General features: G+C 34.7%; 1 protein-coding gene and 1 non-coding gene across 6 annotated transcripts in view; one reads left to right on the top strand and one right to left on the bottom strand.

The window, feature by feature from the left end:
* The first annotated feature begins 6,584 nt into the window (after window positions 1–6,584).
* Window positions 6,585–6,656, top strand: Trnam-cau (transfer RNA methionine (anticodon CAU)). Its single transcript has one exon. It is a non-coding gene; the product is annotated as a tRNA-Met (tRNA).
* Window positions 6,657–12,793: 6,137 nt separating this feature from the next.
* The window catches only part of LOC142345904 (uncharacterized), a 106,666-nt gene continuing 100,750 nt past the window's right edge, over window positions 12,794–18,709 (bottom strand). For 2 of the 5 annotated variants that reach the window (XM_075398351.1, XM_075398353.1), the window contains exon 17: window positions 12,796–13,544. In XM_075398351.1, coding sequence (XP_075254466.1) covers window positions 12,888–13,544 — 657 coding nt within the window. In that variant the 3' untranslated portion in view covers window positions 12,796–12,887. Of the gene's footprint in view, window positions 13,545–18,709 lie in introns of all 5 variants that reach the window. The other 3 variants (XM_075398350.1, XM_075398349.1, XM_075398354.1) reach the window with 3 other exon arrangements.

Here is an 18,709-nt window from a genome sequence, read left to right on the forward strand (position 1 = left end):
TGCACTGTGCAGAGAAGAAAGCTTATGCTTATGGAACTTGGGTTCCTAATTTTTTTGACAAAATTTAATATTTGTAAAAATTTTTATATACTTTGATTGTAATGTATCATATTGTCTTTTAATTAATTTTTAAAATCATTTTTTTCGCCTACAAAACATAGAAAAGTTGCTTCAAAAATGAGAAAGTTGAACAAATTTTGTCCTAGCGTTACACAGTTATTCTTCATTTCAATTCTGTCGTTTTTCTTAATTTTGAATTTATTCTCCTTTTTTATGCTTTCTGTTATTAATTCCTGTGAAGAGACAGTGTTTTGGCTGTCGCTGTTGTTTGTTTCTTTTTTATGTTTAGAAGCTTATCTCATTTTTTTTATTTATTTACATCACAATTCAGTTGAAACATTTTCTCTATCGTCTCAATGATTACGTTTAAATGACTGAGCATACAGATAAAGGATTAAATTTGGGTAATTTTGTCTTTGATGATAATAATCAGGAACGACAATCATGGAAATGTTTTGGACAGACTTGTAATAGGTCTCTAGTCGTTTTTCTGTCCCAATTTTTTGTTATACTCGTAATTCTGGTCTGTTGTATAGTACGAATAACATTGGCTACAACGTGTGAAGAAACAACAGTTTGGATTGCAATCCTTTCTAGTACAGTTGGTTATATTTTACCTTCACCTAAATTATGAACAAGATAGTTTCCACAAAAGAACGAATTTTTATTTCATTGGTTGGTCCAAGCGGATCTGGGAAATCTCATCTTATACATGAATGGTTAACAATTGGAACTTTTCAACCAGAGTTCGACAAAATTTACTACTTCTATCAACATTATCAATCTCTTTATGGTTTAATGTCTAAAGATGTTAAAAATATTGAGTTCATAGAAGGAGTTGACTTTGAGTTTATTCGAAACCTCCCAAATAACGGAACAAAGTATCTGTTAATTTTTGACGACTCTTGTGAGGAGATTTCCAGCTCTAAAGATTTCGTTAAAATTGCAACAGCTGGAAGACATAAAGGACTCAGCACAATATACATCAAACACAATTTATTTCATCAGAGTAGATTAGGAAGAGATATAGAGTTACAAAATACTCATATCGTCTTGTTCAAATCTCCTAGAGATGTACTGCAAATAAACACTCTGAGCCAACAGTTGGGATTAGGTTCACAATTAAAAGATTGGTATACCAAAGCAACTTCTATTCCTTATGGTCATTTACTTATTAATTTAACTCCCAAAACAGTCGACTCTCTTCGATTTTGTACAAATAGTGGATCGATTCCTTCAATTTTTTTCCTTCCACAACATAAACAGCAGACCACATTTTTGAGTGATGAGCACACAACATCTCTCTACTCTGACAACGTTCCAAAGTTATTCCCGGAACTTCAAGAGAACTTACCTAAAAAATTGTCCGAAAGAATTTATTCAGTTCCTAAACGAGTGCATCGTAAACATGCTCAGAGGAGAACTGCAAGATATTCAAAAACGAGACGTAAAAAAGTATCAAGACGAAATTCATCAGCTTATTCTAAAAAGAACTGGAATAAATAAAAGGAGAGAAATCTTAAGTTCAAGGAAAGGAATAGAACTTATATCAATTCTAACTCCGTCTATCATTAACCGTCTTTCTTGAAATGGAACAGTTTGTTTTGATTCCTCAACAGCTTTACGAACAAAAATTCAAATTACATGTGTATAAATTGGACGAGAGTGAAGAAAAAGTTAACTTCGTTCCACAAAATTTAGATTCTCTTCACAAGGACATCACCACTAACACAAAATCATTCAAAAACGAGTCAGTTGTAGATCAAATACTCAAATGTCCTCGAATCAAGCTGTCCCTCATTGACTCCATTTTACTGGATGGAAGAGATACAAATGTAGCATTTACCGATTTTATTTACGCATTGAAGAGAAAAAATATTGCATTTCCTGATATATATTACACAATACTTGATGCTACAGGGATAAGTCCGAGCAAAATTGTAAACAAGGATGCCAAAAGCAAAGACAGAGGGAGTTGGATCCCTTTCAAAATCTGAAAAAGCGAAACTTCAACGATTATACAAAGAAGGAAAAGCTGCATTTGGACCGGTTAGAAATCTTCAAAAAGCGAGCGGTTTATCAAGAGGCAAGGTTATTTCCTTTCTCCACACTAAAAATTCCTATACAAAATACCGTCAAGCAAATCGACATTTTAGACGATTACCTGCATTTGCAAAGCGGATAAATGAAATTTGGTGTCTTGATTTAGCTTTTATGGACAAATTGTCAGAGTTTAATAACGGAGTAAAGTATCTATTAATCTGCGCTGATGTATTTTCTCGTTTTGTCCGTGTTCAACCAATGAAATCAAAGTATTCTACAGATGCTGTAGCAGCTTTCAAAAAAATGCTACGAAAAAACAACATCCCACAAAAAGTATGGGTTGATCAAGGAACAGAGTTTGGTGGCGAATTTTGGAAATTTTGTGGAGAAAAGAAAATTAAAATTTATTCAACGAGAAGTGAAACAAAAGCTGCCGTAGCTGAGAGAGCTATCAGATCTTTGAAAAACATTATTTATCGCTTCATGGAAGAAAACGGGCATAAGTACCTTGTAAAAATGGGATCTTTCCTAAATACAATGAATAGTAGAGTAAATAGATCTACAGGTAAAGCTCCAAAAGAGGTAAAAAACAAAGACTTTTTATCAATTTTTTTACAAAAATCCGATCAGACAATACAAAAAACCTCGGTTTAAAGTAGGGGATAAAGTACGAATTTCGAAATACGATATTCCTTTTAGAAAAGGATACAAGTCACAGTTCACGAGTGAAATCTTTGAAATTGTTAAGATTGCTACGTACAAACCTCCAACATACAACCTCAAGGGAGAGCAGGGTGATGAAATACTAGGAAAATTTTATGAACAAGAGCTCTCAAAGTGTATCATTTAGTGATGAACTCTTTTACGGTAGAGCTGGTTTCCAACGCATCCTTTGATTGTTATCCAAATAATACATTGAGTTCTTTTACCAATTTCCTTCCCGAACAGATTAACCTTGAAGGAGAATGGGAGGTGGCAATAACCGAACTATCATATCCATCTTTGTACCAGAATATTACAGATGGAAAATTTTTCTATCTAGATGCTGCAACTCCAGATACAAAACCTTCCGATTATTATACAATTGATGCAGGACTATATCCATCAATATCTGATATTGTGAACGAAATGAACAAACAAATTCAGGAAAGAGAAAAGTATGAGAAAACGCCAATCAAATTAAAAGTCAACAGAGTTACACAGAGAATATCCCTAAGCCTTCCTAATGAGAACTCGTTACTAGTTATCTTCAGTACTGATCTCTGTCACGTATTTGGGTGTGAGGAAGCTGTTTACGGAATGGGTGTTTTTATGAGTGGTGCTGGACCACATTTTCCTAAATTTCCCTATGATATTGTTCGAATTCATACTCTCATGATATACAGTGATATTGTTGAATACAATATTGTAGGTGATACAAAAGCCGCGCTTTTGAGATGTATTCCGTTTATTTCTAAAATTAAGAATGGAGACATAATATCTACTGGACAATATATGAATTATCAAAACTTCCCAAATCTACAATTTAAAAAAATTCTTAAAAATTCTTTCCACAGCATTAAACTTGAGCTCCGCGACTCATACGGTGAAAAAGTTCCCTTCAATTCAGTAGGTGTAACAAGAGCTGTATTGATGTTCAGAAGAGCTTCAGACAATCATTTTTAAAATTAAGTTTACAAAAAATGGTTGCAGACAGTGATTTACCGTATTTTCGTGGTTATTCAAGACAAAGGGGAAGAGGATTTGGAGCTTTAGCACAAACAATTGGGAGAACTGCAATTCCTTTTTTGAGACGATATGTTGTACCAGCAGCTAAAAGAGTTGGTGCTGACTTGATTGAATTAGCTGCGCCAGAAATCGGAAATGTTTTAGCTGGAAGGAAAAAGTTCAAATCTGCAGCCACAGATGTTTGAAAGAAAACTTTACGTAAACAACTAGGAGGAGGAAAACCTAGAAAACGACGTATTATTCGAAAACGCTCGCCAAAAATCAGTCGACGTCGTCGAACTAGGAGGGATATTTTTACCAAACTAAAATGAATACCAGATCATCAAATGACAGTAATTTCCGTTATGGACACTTTACAAATTCTTGCTTGGAGATTTTTGACAAAATTCCGGTTTTGGAACCAATTGAATCATCCCATATTCAAGAAGTTTATCCTAGCACTTCATTGGATGAAAGCAGCATTGAATTTGAATTTGAAACAGATAGAAGTATTTATCTCGATATGAGAGATATTCATTTACAAATTAAAGTTGGATTACAAAAGGGAAGATTATTTGACGATTTCATGAAAAAAGAGGAGCATGGAAAACTAGATATGGGTATGACTTTCACTGATGATGATTTACAATATTTGACTCATGTCAACAACTTGTTACACTCTCTTTTCTCCAACTGCGAAGTGTATTTAAACAATCAACAAGTGTACAACTCTAACGGACTCTATGGCCACAAAGCTCTGATATCCATTGAATTCAATGCTTCTACAATGAATAATGAAGGAATTTTGGCTTGTCATGGATACGAATTTGAGAAAGATCCTAGTGATTATGAAAAAAGTCCGTTCATAGATAGGGAAGAAGAGCTTTTGTTGAAAGATGGGGTTACCTTATATGGTAACTATGTGTAATATGTGAAAAATTATTACTTCCAAATACAAAAATTAGACTCAAATTGATTCGAGCGAGACCAAATTTTTACATGATTTCCTACAATCCACATGTTTCCCTTAGAGTTCTTGACTGTTCACTTTTTACGAGACGTGTTGTCGTTAATGAGGTCTATCACCAGACAATCAAGTATCAACTAACACATCAACCAGCTTGCTATAATTTTATGGAGACAATTGCGCGAACATTTATTATTCCTTCTGGACAAAATCAATTTATTCAGGAAAATGTTTTCAATAATGCCCCAATCAGACGAATTGCAATAGCAATGAACACTAATTCAGCATTCACCGGACATTTTCAAGAAAATCCTTTTCATTATCGAAAGTTTGGACTGCGGGAGCTGAGAATTGTTCGAGGAGGGAGAGCTTTAGTCTCAATTGATACAACCAACAATTGTAGAGCTTATGTTACAACAATGAAGGCAATGAACTTCAACGAAGAAATTCCTGCGTTACCGAATGATTTCTTCACAGATCATTATGTGCTTGTATTCGATCTCACATCACTCCAAGATGCTGGTGAAAATGTTCATTATCCTGAACTCAGTGGGGAAAGTCTTCGTTTAGAAATGTTCTTTGAACGTCCGCTAACCAATGTTACCGAGTTAATTGTTCTCGGAGAACGAATCTCAACAGTTAAAATTGATCAGTTTGGAACAGTTGCTAAGAATGTCTGAAGAACTCTGCATTAATCAAGATTTTTTAATTTTCTTCTCAATTTTTTATGGTTTTTATATTATTGCCTTCTGCGTTGGAACATTTGTTGGATATGTACTTTCATCGCCCAGTTGCAACCCTTTCCACACTATAATATCAAGATAGGGAATGGATGAAAATTGGGGTAGACCTACTCCAAACTTATATGTATACCTTATTTGTGCAGTATTCCTGGGACTTTTAATCATCATTATTATCTTTCATCCCGATGTCACAGGTAATAGTGAAGACAGAGTAAGTGAATCTACAGGAGGTCTGATACGTAAAATTCCCCAATCTAAAGATTGTTGCTTTATTGAAAAGAACGAATCATTTCAACTTGATTGTAATGTGAGAAATCCCTGTTCAAACGGAGCTTGCGAATTGAAACAGAAGATTATTTGTCATGGATAATCAATCTCTTCAACAAATTATTGAACGCATTCCTGAGCTAAAATTCAAATACATTGGATCGTTTCCAGCAGATTTCATTCCAAATTTACCCAAATTCAGCTTTGCAATCATTAACACTGCTTCGAGTAAAGAAGTCGGTGAACATTGGATATTGATTGCTCGACTCAACAGAAGTTACTATTATGCGGATTCTCTGGCTCGACCAGTAACACATTACAAATTTTTAGGTAAAACGTACCAAAAAATAATACATCGACCACTTCAGAAGATGCAAAATTTGTGTGGATTCTACGCAATTTTTGCAGCATTTCAACTATTTAAGTTTTTCCAAACCAACTTGAACAATATTCATGATGTACACGTGTTAAATTTTATAAGTAACTATATGTAGTAGTGTTCATTTTGGTATTTAGTAAGCTGAAGTTAATAAAGTCGATAGTATATGTTTCTCGTAACTGTTTCTCGTGAGTTTTCTAAACTTTTTTTATCGAACTTTATTAACCACTCGGCTAAGTGTACCTTGATGTTCATTGAATTTTATACAATTTATTGTAAATGATTGAGTAATTTTGTATTTTGATGCTCATAATTTGTACTGTGTCTGTCATTTTATACTATTTTAATTCATTTTTTCTTTTATTTAACATCTTTTTTCAAATAATGTACAAAAAATAAAGCATATATGCATGTAATTAGCAAGATGGCGCAGTGGGAGCGCGCTGGGCCCATAACCCAGAGGACGGTAGATCAAAACTACCTCTTGCTATCTTGACTTTTTCCAATTAATGAGCGCGCAAAAGACATTTGTTACACAATTGATTCAAACAATTAGGGGAACAATCTTTGCAATTGACCTAAAATTTGTAAACAAAAATTCAACATGTCACATAATTACCCCTCAGATAACTAGGGTAATTGAAAACCCCCACCAATTAATTTCACAATTTAATAACATAAAATTTGTAAACAAAATTCAACCTGTCACATAATTACTCTCACATAATTACAGCAATTAATTACCCACGCCAATTCTATTGTTCTCAAGTAAACACCTAATAACTACACAAACATTGATATTTTCCCCTCAAAATTTCAGCCTATCAGGAGCGTCTCCGAACCTACCCCCCACATTTGCACCGACTATACTACTAGAAAATGTACATGCACAAATACATACACAAAACCTATACCCTATCTTAATACATGGCGGCACCTAATCAATACATGTCCGCGGCTATAACTAATCTCAATACCTGTCGGCGGCTATAACTAATCTCAATACATGTCGGCGGCTATTACTAATCTTAATACATGTCATCGCATAATCTTAATACATGTCGCCGGCTATAACTAATCTTAATACATGGCGGCTATACCCTATCTTAATACATTAACACCGCTATACCTAATCTTAATACATGGAGATTCTATTCCTAATCTTAATACATGGAGATTCTATTCCTAATCTTAATACATGCAACCTATACCTAATCTTAATACATTAACACCGCTATACCTAATCTTAATACATGCTAATTCATTCCCTATCTTAATACGTTAGGGAGGTCCCAAATCCCGGAAAATACGCTATACCCTATCTTAATACATGGGGGACCTCACCCCCCCGGGGAGTGTAGCTCACTATATTACTACTGGCATTTCTTTCTATCTCTTTCTAAATTTATCCTCAAATTGCCTTAACCATGTTTTTTCTCAAACCTGTTTCTGTCAGTTGTATATTCTAAGATATAGAAAAAAAGGTCATCACGTCTTTGATTTTTTTGAAATTTACACAGTTACAGCAGAATGAAAAACCTTGCATTCATTAAAAGTTTAGTCAGTAGCAGCAAATTTATAAAATTTTACTGGCGCGTAGTCCCCGCGAAGGCCTTCATCCTAAAAAGAGTCTGTTCTGTTTTTCCCCAGCTTAGTAAGCTTATATTCTTTACAACCCCCCCCCCACAGATGCACGTGCTATTTTAGGGGCTTGAAAAAACATGGGGGTGGGGGCAAACAATAGCTCTATTAAGATTTAATTCATGCAGATCATCAGAAAGTTTGCTCGAGGTTTCAATTTCTTGAGATAAGCAGTCGATTCAATATGAACCTGATGTCTAATGGATTGTACTGCATGTTATAATACAGTTATATCCGATTTGAGGATGAATTGTTAGATACTTTTGAGAACGGATGGAAGGATGTGTCAAATTCCCATAACGCTACTGTCAAATCATTCAACAGCTGCATATGATCCCCAAACTTTCTCAATTAGACCACCTAAATGGAAATTTTCTAATAAAAATTTTGGATATTCTAAATTATAGTAGTAAAAAGATCATCACTGCTTTGATTGTCTCTGATTTTACACAGTGGTAGCAGAATCGAATATCTTGCTTTCAGAAAAGTAGAGCGTAGAGTAGCCAATTTACATATTTTTACAGGCGCCTAGTCACCGCCAAGGCCTTCATCTTGAAACGTGCAATTTTCGGAGGCGTCGAAAACAAGGGGGTGGGGCAAACATTAGATCTATTAAGATTTAAATCGAGAGGTTCATCAGAAAACTTGCTCAAGCCTTCATTTTCTTAAGACATGCAATCGATTTAATTTGAAACAGTTGTCTAATGGATTCTACTGCATATTAAATTACAGTTAGAACCAAATTGAAGCTAAATTTTTGGACCATTTTGAGATGGGTTTTAAACATACGTCATATTGCCATAATGCTTTTGTCAAACTCACTCAACAGCTGAATTAATCTATTTTTTCTCAGTTAACTCCCTAAATGGAAATTTTATCAGTACTCAAATGAAAGAAGAGAGTTTTAATAATTACTCTTTTGACTTTGCCATCCTCTAAGACGAGTACTCTAAGAAGGTACAAGAAGAAGGTACTATAAGAACAGTACTCTTAGAGGGGTACAAGATTTGTTGGAGAATGAGAGGCCCCAGAAACACATCAAAACTACTTTTAGGTGTTTCTTTCAATCTCGTTTTCTAATTGTATCCTCAAATTCACAAACAATTTTTTCTGAAAATCCTGTCGCTGCCAGTTCTTTATTCTAAAATTTAGAAATGAAAGATCATCACTACTTTGATTGTCTTTGATATTACACAATGACACCAGACAGCTTTCAGTAAAAAGAGCAGAGAGTAGCCAATTTACAAAATTTTACTGGCGCGTATTCCCAACCAAGTCCTTTACCTCAAAATGGATTTTTTCTGTTTTGGCCCATCTTATTTGGCTTATATCTTTTAGGCCAACCCGGGCACAAATGCTGTTAATTTTACGTAGTAAACTGCTATGTAACATATACTATAAATTGTGCTATAAATTGTAAAACAGGGGGCTTGAAAAACACTGGGGAGGGGCAAGCACAATAGATCTCCCAAGATTTTTGGTTGACGCGGTGCATCAGAAAATTTGCTCATGGTTTCATTTTCTTGAGACATGATGTCGATTGAATTTGAATTGGCTGTCTAGTGGATTGTAGTGCTTATTAAATTAACCATTACAAACGAGTTGAAGCTAAATTGTTGAATCAATTTGAGAGAGTATTAAAACGTATGTCATATTGCAATAAAGCTAATGTCAAACTTATTCAACAGCGGCATAAGTGCCTCAACTTTTTTCTCAATTAGACCACCTAAATGGAAATTTCATCAATACTCAAATGAAACAAGACAGCTTTAATAAGTACTCGTTTAACTTTGCCGTCTTCTAAGAGGAGTACTAAGAAGGTAGAAGAAGAAGCTACTCTAAGAAGAGTACTCTCAGAGGGGTACAAGATTCGTTTGATAATGAGAGGCCTCGGAAAACACCAAATAGCGGCGCCAACGAAAAATAAACTATTTTTAGATGTTATTGTCAATCCTTTTTTCTAATTTTATCCTCGAATTGCACTAAACTTTTTTCTTAAAATCCCCCTCTGTCAGTTCTATATTCTAAGGTATGGTTATAAAAAATCAAAAAAAATCATTGATTGTCTTTGATTCTACACAGTGACAGACAGCAGAATTACATATATTGATTTCAGTAAAAGTAGAGACGAGAGCAGCCAATTTACCAATTTTTACGGGAGCGTGGCTCCAACCAAGGCCTTTTTCTCAAAGTCAAAATATTCTGTTTTGCCCCATCTTAGTTGGCTTATGTCTTTTAAGCCCCCCCGCAGGTGCACGTGCTAATTGTTTACATAGTGACATGCTATATAACATTGTAATTTAAAACAGGGGGCGTGAAAACACTGGGGGTGGGGGCAAACAAAAGATCTCTTAAGATTTGATTAACGCGGTGCATCAGAAAATTTGCGCGTGGTTTTTTTTCTTGAGACATGCTGTCGATTGAATTTAAACTGGTTCTGTAATGGAGTGTACTGCATGTTAGATTATCATTATTACCATAAATTCCTGAGTTTCTTTTTCAATGTGACCTACTATATGGAAATTTTATCAGTACTCAAATGAAACAAGACAGCTCTAATAAATACTCTATTTACTTCGCCATCCTCTAAAATGAGTACTCTACGAAGAGTACTCTACGAAGAGATAGAACAAATAAGAATCCGGTTGTGGTGCACTAATTAATTTGACTGACCGGAAACACTCACTCTCACTTAACTGTGCTTTTCAAGCATTTAAATTTTTGAAGACTTTTTTAAGAACTGAACACTTTTTGGGAAAAAACAATGCATCATTTTTATGTTTTGTAAAAAAGCAGAATCTAAGTTAATTTGCACCGCTAAAATGATCGTCTCGTAACTATCATTTAAATTAAAAGCACAATATTCATCGTTTGAGTTTTCTGCTTTGTTTAATTTATGGTTTTAAATCATTTCTTTGGCGGAAATCTTTGAACAGCCGGGCAGTTTTTAAACAAATTTGGTACGAAGTTACCTGAATGGTGCTCCGAGAAGTCACTCTTTTTGGACCATTTGAATAAATGAGGTAAAGCCAATAAAGAACTACTTTTTAACACTTATTGATTAGTGCCGCGCTTCCTTTCAACTCTTTCAAGAACACTTATCAATTGGTACTAGCCAAAGCAGTTATCTAACTTTTACTTAGACTGCAAATTCACGCCATGCTTTATCATTCATTATTTTGCAAGACTGGTCATAATGATTTCTACTAACTAGTCGTCATCTCAAAAAACTGCTGGAAGTTAAAATGAACTTAAAAACAAAGTATGGCAAGCAACGCATCTTACACCAACCCAAACTGCTAGCTTTGCAATTTTTTTCTGTTTTTTATATGAAAATTTGTCAAAAACCCTCTAAGTTGTCTGAAATTATCTTTAAGAAATAATGAAATAATCGGCCTAAAACCCGCATTAATTAAGAAATTGTTTAATTGCAAGAAATTAGGTTATTTGAAAGAAAGGCGGATTGCTTGCTGACTCCTTCAGCTGTCCTAGTATCTTCTGGTCCGAAAAACATTTTGGGAAAAATGGTGCAAATTTTAAAATGGGAAAGCCAGCAACCAATTAGCGTATGCGTGACCGAAGAAAATGCAATGCTGTCAGCGACTTAAAAAATGCGCAATGATGCATACTGATAAACAAGAGATAGAAAAATTGAAAAAAGGCAGGAAAAAAGTTAATCATTATTCTAAAAAAATATCGATCAGTGAAATCAGATAGTGAACTAAAGAAATTTAGGTCAAAACAATGAGCGTACACAAAAAATGAGGCCAGAACACAAACGAATAATTACATTTTTGATCTGCGCGAAAACCAATTGTTCTACGAAAGGAATGCTCCGAGATATCACACGAGCCAAATAGTACTCTGCAAAATTTATAGTATTGGACTTTTGTATTTTGCATTGAACACATTTGCACGTGCACCGTTGGCTGCTGCATTCTGTTTTGTTGGCACTTCTTCAATTAAACAGAACATAACCCACTAAAGTCGGGCGAACTGCCCTCAAACGACCGGCTGGCTTCGTTAGTAGCAATCTACGTTTTTTGGGTCTAAATTTAGCTTACTTGGAAGGGCGCGAGGTGAGCTCAGCGGGTTGGGAGGTTGGGGTCAAATAGAAAAACCGGTCAAGCGAAAAATTGCGTGAGACCACTGGACTAATACAATTGCTACGAACTTCGTTCCAGAGCAATTAATCACTAAAAATCCTCACTACAAGTCTTCTTAATCACTAAAAATCAAATGGCTCTCAAATGATCGGCGGCAAGCAGTTGCATTATCTAGAAACCAGCATGACCTTTGGGACTCTTGCAGTAGGAGTCGCTTGCTGCTGTATGAGGGGCTTGAAGCGTTGTGAGACCACCAAAACTGCCTCTGCAACATGATTTTAAGTCTTCTCAGCAGCTTAGAATAATTGTAGATTGATTTGTGCGCCGATAATTGTAGATCACTAAGAGAGCTGTTCAGACTTCCAGCTGGTTATCCCGTTTGCAGGACCAAAAGTGAAAACCGTCCGCCAAAAAATCGATCAAGCGAAAAATTACATTAAAATTACCGAAGATCTAATATAATTTCTAAACTTCGGTTGAGAGCTGCTTGTTGTGAAACTGCTGTGTAATCTGGAATCTAAATGTGCCAGTCAGTTTCAACGGAAAAGGAAACTTCAACAACTTTATTTTGACTAGTTCAAGAACAATGCTATAATGCAAAATATGCAACTTGTATTACAATAGATTCCAATTTGTTAAGTACAAACTGATGTATATTATCAACAGTCACACTTTCAAAGGCTGCAAATATTACTAATCATTCAAATAGGAAAAAGTAATGATAGATCTGACTTTGACTGCCAAATCATATGTGGGATATTAACCCCTACGATTGTCTGTTTCGTTTCTATTATAGTATGCCTCAATTCTGAAAGCACTCATCCAGTCCTCCTATTTTCTAGTCGCTCCTTTCTCAACATGATCACTGAATTGAGCACAGAAATACTTGCCAAAAATAGTCAGTTCCGGTAGTCAGTTCTGCTACTTAGAAATCAATTCGAAACAGACCTCCGTTAGGATATTTTTATTCATATCTAGCTAAAGGGATTATTACTACTGAACTGTACTGTACAAACACTACTCTTTTCATTCATATCTTCAGGAGAGCTTCTTTCGTAGCTTGAAAAAGCGTCATTAAGTCTTTCAGAGTCATCAACGAAGTCATCAGAGAACCTTGCGGCCCTCTGGCGCCCCCACTCAATAAATAATTTAGTGAATTCATCATCAATGTCAAAAGCATTGTCTTCATCCTTTAGTCTATTTTGATCACTATCATCTCTCTTGTCACCTCGGTCGTCTTCTGAAGTGAAAAGGGTATCAAACTCTTGCAAGCTTATTCTTTGTTGATCACTGGTCCAAGTTGCGTTGATTGAATTTCTGCCTTGATCAGGTTCATCGAAATCCATTAAATTGATAGACTCAAGTTTGCTACCACTCACTTCATTCGAGAGGTGTGATGACTTCATAGGATCTTGTTCAGAGTTCTTATCACTCAAACGTGTTGCAGACAAAGAACTACTCCTCATTTCTGCACCGATTGTTTGACTTCTTTTCCTGAACTCTTCCGACTCGATTAAATTCCCGTTTAGATCACTACCTAATCGACTGTCGTCGTAATCATCCCTGTTCATCTGCTTCGATCTGACATTTGAAAGGGGCAAATTGTGCACTGTACCTTTCTGAGGAGATGTCTGCAAACACAACTCATTTAAAAACAAGCTGAACTAGACTACATTCACGTAATATTTTTTGTCAAAATTCTAAACCGAGAACATAACCATCAGATTGCCGGAAAATAGTCACCCTTGACAGAATTTTGCCGAAAAATAGCCACCGTTGACCGCACCTAACCACGTTGGGATTGAAGAGAAAAAATAGACAAAAAATCTAAATAATTAGAAAATTTCTTCAAAATTTTCTCCCAAAGTGTTTAGGGAAAGACAACTATAAAATGAGTATAGTAAAACAATCTTGTAGCAATTAAAAACAAAACACGAAAAAGGCCAAACATAGCCGGCAGATTGCCGGAAAATAGCCGCCGTTGAAGCGCTTGATGCACATCGGGATTGAAACAGAAAGAAAAAAGATAAATTGACCAATTTTTTTTTGTTTTTTTTTTAGTGTCAGAAAGTGCTCTTATTTGGCGTTCAGTTGGTTTCTAAAACTATATTTAATTCAGCTTCTAAACTGAAAGCTAATAAGTTTAATACCAATGTCAGCTAGCAAACACTCGAAGAACTTTGCTAACCTAATTCTCAATGACTTAATGACCGGGCTTTATCTGTTTATCCCGTCTCTTTTGATTTTGATCTTTTGATTTTGACAGTTTTCACCACATTGCGTAGTTGAATGCGTGAAAGAACTTAATAACCACTCAGTTGAAACAGTGAGTGAAGTAAGTTAGAAGTCAAACGTGAAAATCGTGACTTGCGTAAAACGTCATCAAAAGGCACAGCGAAATAAAAAAAACATAGCAGGACAAGTCCTGACGTTCAATTCAAAGAATTTTCATTGACTAAACAAAAATTAGACCTTGCACGGATCACTAGTGAAGTGGGAAAACCATTTCCAAAAAAAATAAAATCAATTTTTTTAAAATCTGAAAATCAATGTCAGTATGTCGCATGTAAACAAAAAACCACTAGCGAGAAATGAAAAATTAATTCAAACCAAAAACTAGGTCTAGAATGAGCTGTGAATGGATTGAGAAAACCATTTAGAAAAAACAGTAAAAATCAAAGAGAAATTGCCGCATGTGAACAAAAAACCACTAGCGAGAAAGCGAATTTTTGTTCAAACACCGTTTTCTCACTCCTCTTTAAATTTAGAGCAAAAAATTTCACGCCGCAAAACCACTCGCTTTTTCGCTCCACTTCCTGTTTCGGCGTGACCAAAATCACTACTCCAATTTGACTTCAAAAACCATGAAAATGTGTGAACAGTTTTAAAAAAAGACAGCGCCCACACATAATTCAATTTCTTTGAAAAGTAAAAAGGGCAGCACCTAAATACTAGCCGTTGAGGGGCTGACGGCAGCTATTAGAAATTAACTTGACAAAAAATGAATAATTTCAAATTACAGTGGCGTGAACGTGAGAAAACCACATTAATACATGCCAAAATCTCAAAAAACAGCATGCCATAAAACTTTAGAAAACATTTAAATATCTTTTAGTTCTGATGGCTGAAAAGAGGACAAAAGAACAAAAAATGACGGCAAAATTCACAAAAACAATTAAAAAAAGCGACATCTCAGTCAATGAAAACGTTAGCTAAAAGTTGATGCCAATAAAGTGATCAACAAGACCGCGCTAGAAGTCATATGAGAAGCAACAAGACCACAAAAATAACAACAGGAGGCAACACTAAAAAAACTAATTTTAGTTTTTTTTTGAAAAAAAAATGTTAAAATCATTATAAAACGATTGCTATGAAAGCAAAACAAATTAAATTTACCACTCCTGATTAGCAACCGACAAAATCTGTCAATAATAAGACGGCTCAGCAACAAAAAATACAACCAATGCCAGCAAAAACAAAAACTCGCTATTACTTTTTTGATTTACTTAAATCCTGATTAGCAACGGATGAGAAATGTCATTAATGGGATTGAGTGATAAGACAGCAATAAGTACAAAGACTAGCAAAACCTGCAACCTTTTTTAAAAAAAGAACAGCGTACAAGTCACAAAAAACATTAGCTATGAAGGAAACAATTAACTTGAATGATTTAAGCATCCAAAACAACTTATGAGACCTCTAATTGATGAGACAGAGATAAGAAAAACCTCGCAAAACTCTTTAGAGCACAATAAAGCACCTGAAGAATTGAAATATTGGTAACAGCGTGTTGAATACGAAAGCTTCCAACTCACAGACCAGTAAAACTCAAACAGGAAAAATGCCATATAAGATCAATCTTGACTAGCAGTATGATGACAAAGAGGAAAACAGAGGCAGGCCAAAAATCAAATGATGTAAAGAAAAGAAAGAAAAAAATCAGCAATAAATACTGCAGATTTGCTAAACGTCCTTGGTGTTCATGTCTTCAGAATATTCTAACGCAAAAATCGACGCAAGAGCCCATCGTCAAGCAAAACCTAGGAACAAATAAATTACAGTAATGCAGAAAATTGACTGGACATTAAACAAACCATGGCAATCAACAAATAATATTTTTTTCCAAAAATATAAAAATTAAGAAAAGTTGTTCAGGTTCCTGAAAATCAACAACTCAAAACCAATTCTGCCAAAATTGACCCACTGCTACGCGTTCAAAACACAAGAAAATATATGGGCCCCCCAAATAGTAGACAAACTAATAACAAAAACTTTTTACGAATTTAAAAATAGCTTTTCGTTTTATGCTTTTCGCTTTTCGTTTCGAATTTAATGCTTTTCGTTCTATGTGGCATTACCAATACCAATCAACACAGCAACAGACATGCAAGGGAAACACAGCAACAAAAAAATTGCATCCGCGGATTGGAGTTTCATGTATCAACAAAACAATGCAAACTCAACTTTTGAAAAATGTTCAATTATGTTTGAAAATATTCTGAATAGTATAGCTCCCATCAAAATAGGAGAGCCATCATCAAAATCAACAAAAAAGAAATGGTTATCCAGAAAAATTCTGAATCTAATCAACGAAAAGCACAGGCTTTTCAATATTTGGAAGATAACAGCAGACGTTGACACATATAACTCATACAAAAGAAAAAGAAACCATACAAACAGACTACTTAGAAGAGCGAGCCACAATTATTCACAGAAATTGTTCGAAAGTCTTCCCGATTCAAAACAACAGTGGAAATTCATTAAAACAAAAATAAAACACGAGGATAAAAACGGCGAAATTTCTAGAATTCGGTTCAACCAAGATATCTTAAAAGACAAAAAAGAAATCGCTGACACAATTAATATTTGTTTTTCTAAATTAGGTTTATACGAAGGCGAGACAGAAAAGATTGAGCTACCGGACTTTGCTTTTGACAAAACTGAGTTTTCCTTCAGACATATAACGAGAAAAGAACTGTTTACTGTAATTGATCAATTACCACAAAACAAAGCAGCGGGTCCTGGATTACTCACTACATGGTCCTTCAAGTGTAGCAAAATGTCTATTGGAACACACCTACAGTTTGCAATAAACGAATGTATTTCAAAAAACATTTTTCCTGACATACTTAAAAAAGCATATGTAACTCCAATTTACAAAAAAGGGGATCCACTGGAAGCAGGAAACTACAGACCAATTTCAGTTACACCGACTCTTGCGAAGATTTTTGAAAGACTTTTGCTCCAACAAATGTTAGAACATGTTGAAAAGTATGAAATAATCAATAAAAATCAGTTTGGGTTTCTGAAAAGAAAATCTTCAAATGACACAGTAATATCGTTGACAGAATCAGTGAATAGTTTGTTAGAAGAAAACGAAACCGTTGTTAGTATATTCTTGGATTTAGCCAAAGCTTTTAACTCAATATCTCACAAAATTTTTCTCGAAAAAATTACTAAATATGGATTTAGTACGGAATCAATTGCAATGCTAGAATCGTTTTTGTCTAACAGAAAACAATGCGTAAAGAACGGCATAGAATATTCGAACTGGGTGACAATAAATCACGGAGTACCTCAAGGAACAGTTCTCGGACCTTTAATTTTTTTAATATATATCAACGACTTCCCAGAAAAAATGAAAAAAAGAGAGGGCGTTTTACAGTTTGCAGATGACACATGCATTATTTGTCATTCCAAATCCGATGAAAATCTCTTATGCGAAATTAACAGTGTATTTGAAAGTACTGACAGTCATATGAGACAAAATATGCTAACTTTAAACAGAGATAAAACAGAAATTGTGGTTTTTTCAAAAAATGGTGAATCAAAAATTGAACAATTTCATTATAATGGAATTTTCATAGAGCCAAAAACAAGTTGTCGTTATCTAGGTATAATGATTGATAACAATCTAAATTTTGACATTCAGCTGAACAAAACATTAACAAAAATGGCAAATGCTATTAGGTCAATTTACTTAGTAAGACATTTTCTACCACTAAAAGCAAGAATCGTTCTTTTTAAATCACTTGTTTTGTCCCATCTCAATTTCAGTGCAATTTTTTTTCAATCGTTGTCGGTTATGTCACTTCAAAGAGTTAATAAACAAATAAATTGGGGAATAAAGGTTTGCCACCTGCGCAAAAAGTTTGACAGTGCAAGAGATCTATTACTGAAAGACAAAATTTTACCAGCAGAGCTTTTCATTAAAAAAGTTTGTCTTCTTAAATTTTTTGACCTCCTCTCAAAATATAAACAGAGTAGTCGAGAAACCAAAAACTCCTCTTTCAGGATTCTTGAAAAGTACGAATTGACCAAAAACTGCGGAACTGTCCAGTTTTTTCCAAAGAATAAGTGCCAATCCAAATGGAGTGACAGGTCACTGATCAGAAATTTTTCTAGGAAATGGAATAATTTGCCAATTGAAATCCGAAAAGAGAAAACTAAAAACAAATTTAAGGAAAAACTAAGCAGCGAAATGGTCAAACTGCATGAACGTGTTCCAATAGATAGACAAGTAAGAGGCTTTAGGAAATTTTTCTACTGAAGTATAAAGACCAAACTATTCATATATTTACGAGGCGATTTTGAAAATGTAAATATTTAACCAAACGTTCTTGTTGTGGTTATAACTTTAAATTTACATTTTTGAAGATTAAAAAAAAGAAATCTAGCCTGACCGAGACCCTTTACAGACTGTACAGTCACCTGAAGAACCATACTGAAAAACAACTTGATTTTAGGCCATACCAGCGAATTCGGGGAAATATGCACTTCAATAACTACTAAAGCC

This window comes from Convolutriloba macropyga, chromosome 9 (assembly GCF_964194025.1).
Source record: "Convolutriloba macropyga chromosome 9, txConMacr16.3, whole genome shotgun sequence".
In the NCBI taxonomy this organism is placed as follows: domain Eukaryota; kingdom Metazoa; phylum Xenacoelomorpha; order Acoela; family Convolutidae; genus Convolutriloba; species Convolutriloba macropyga.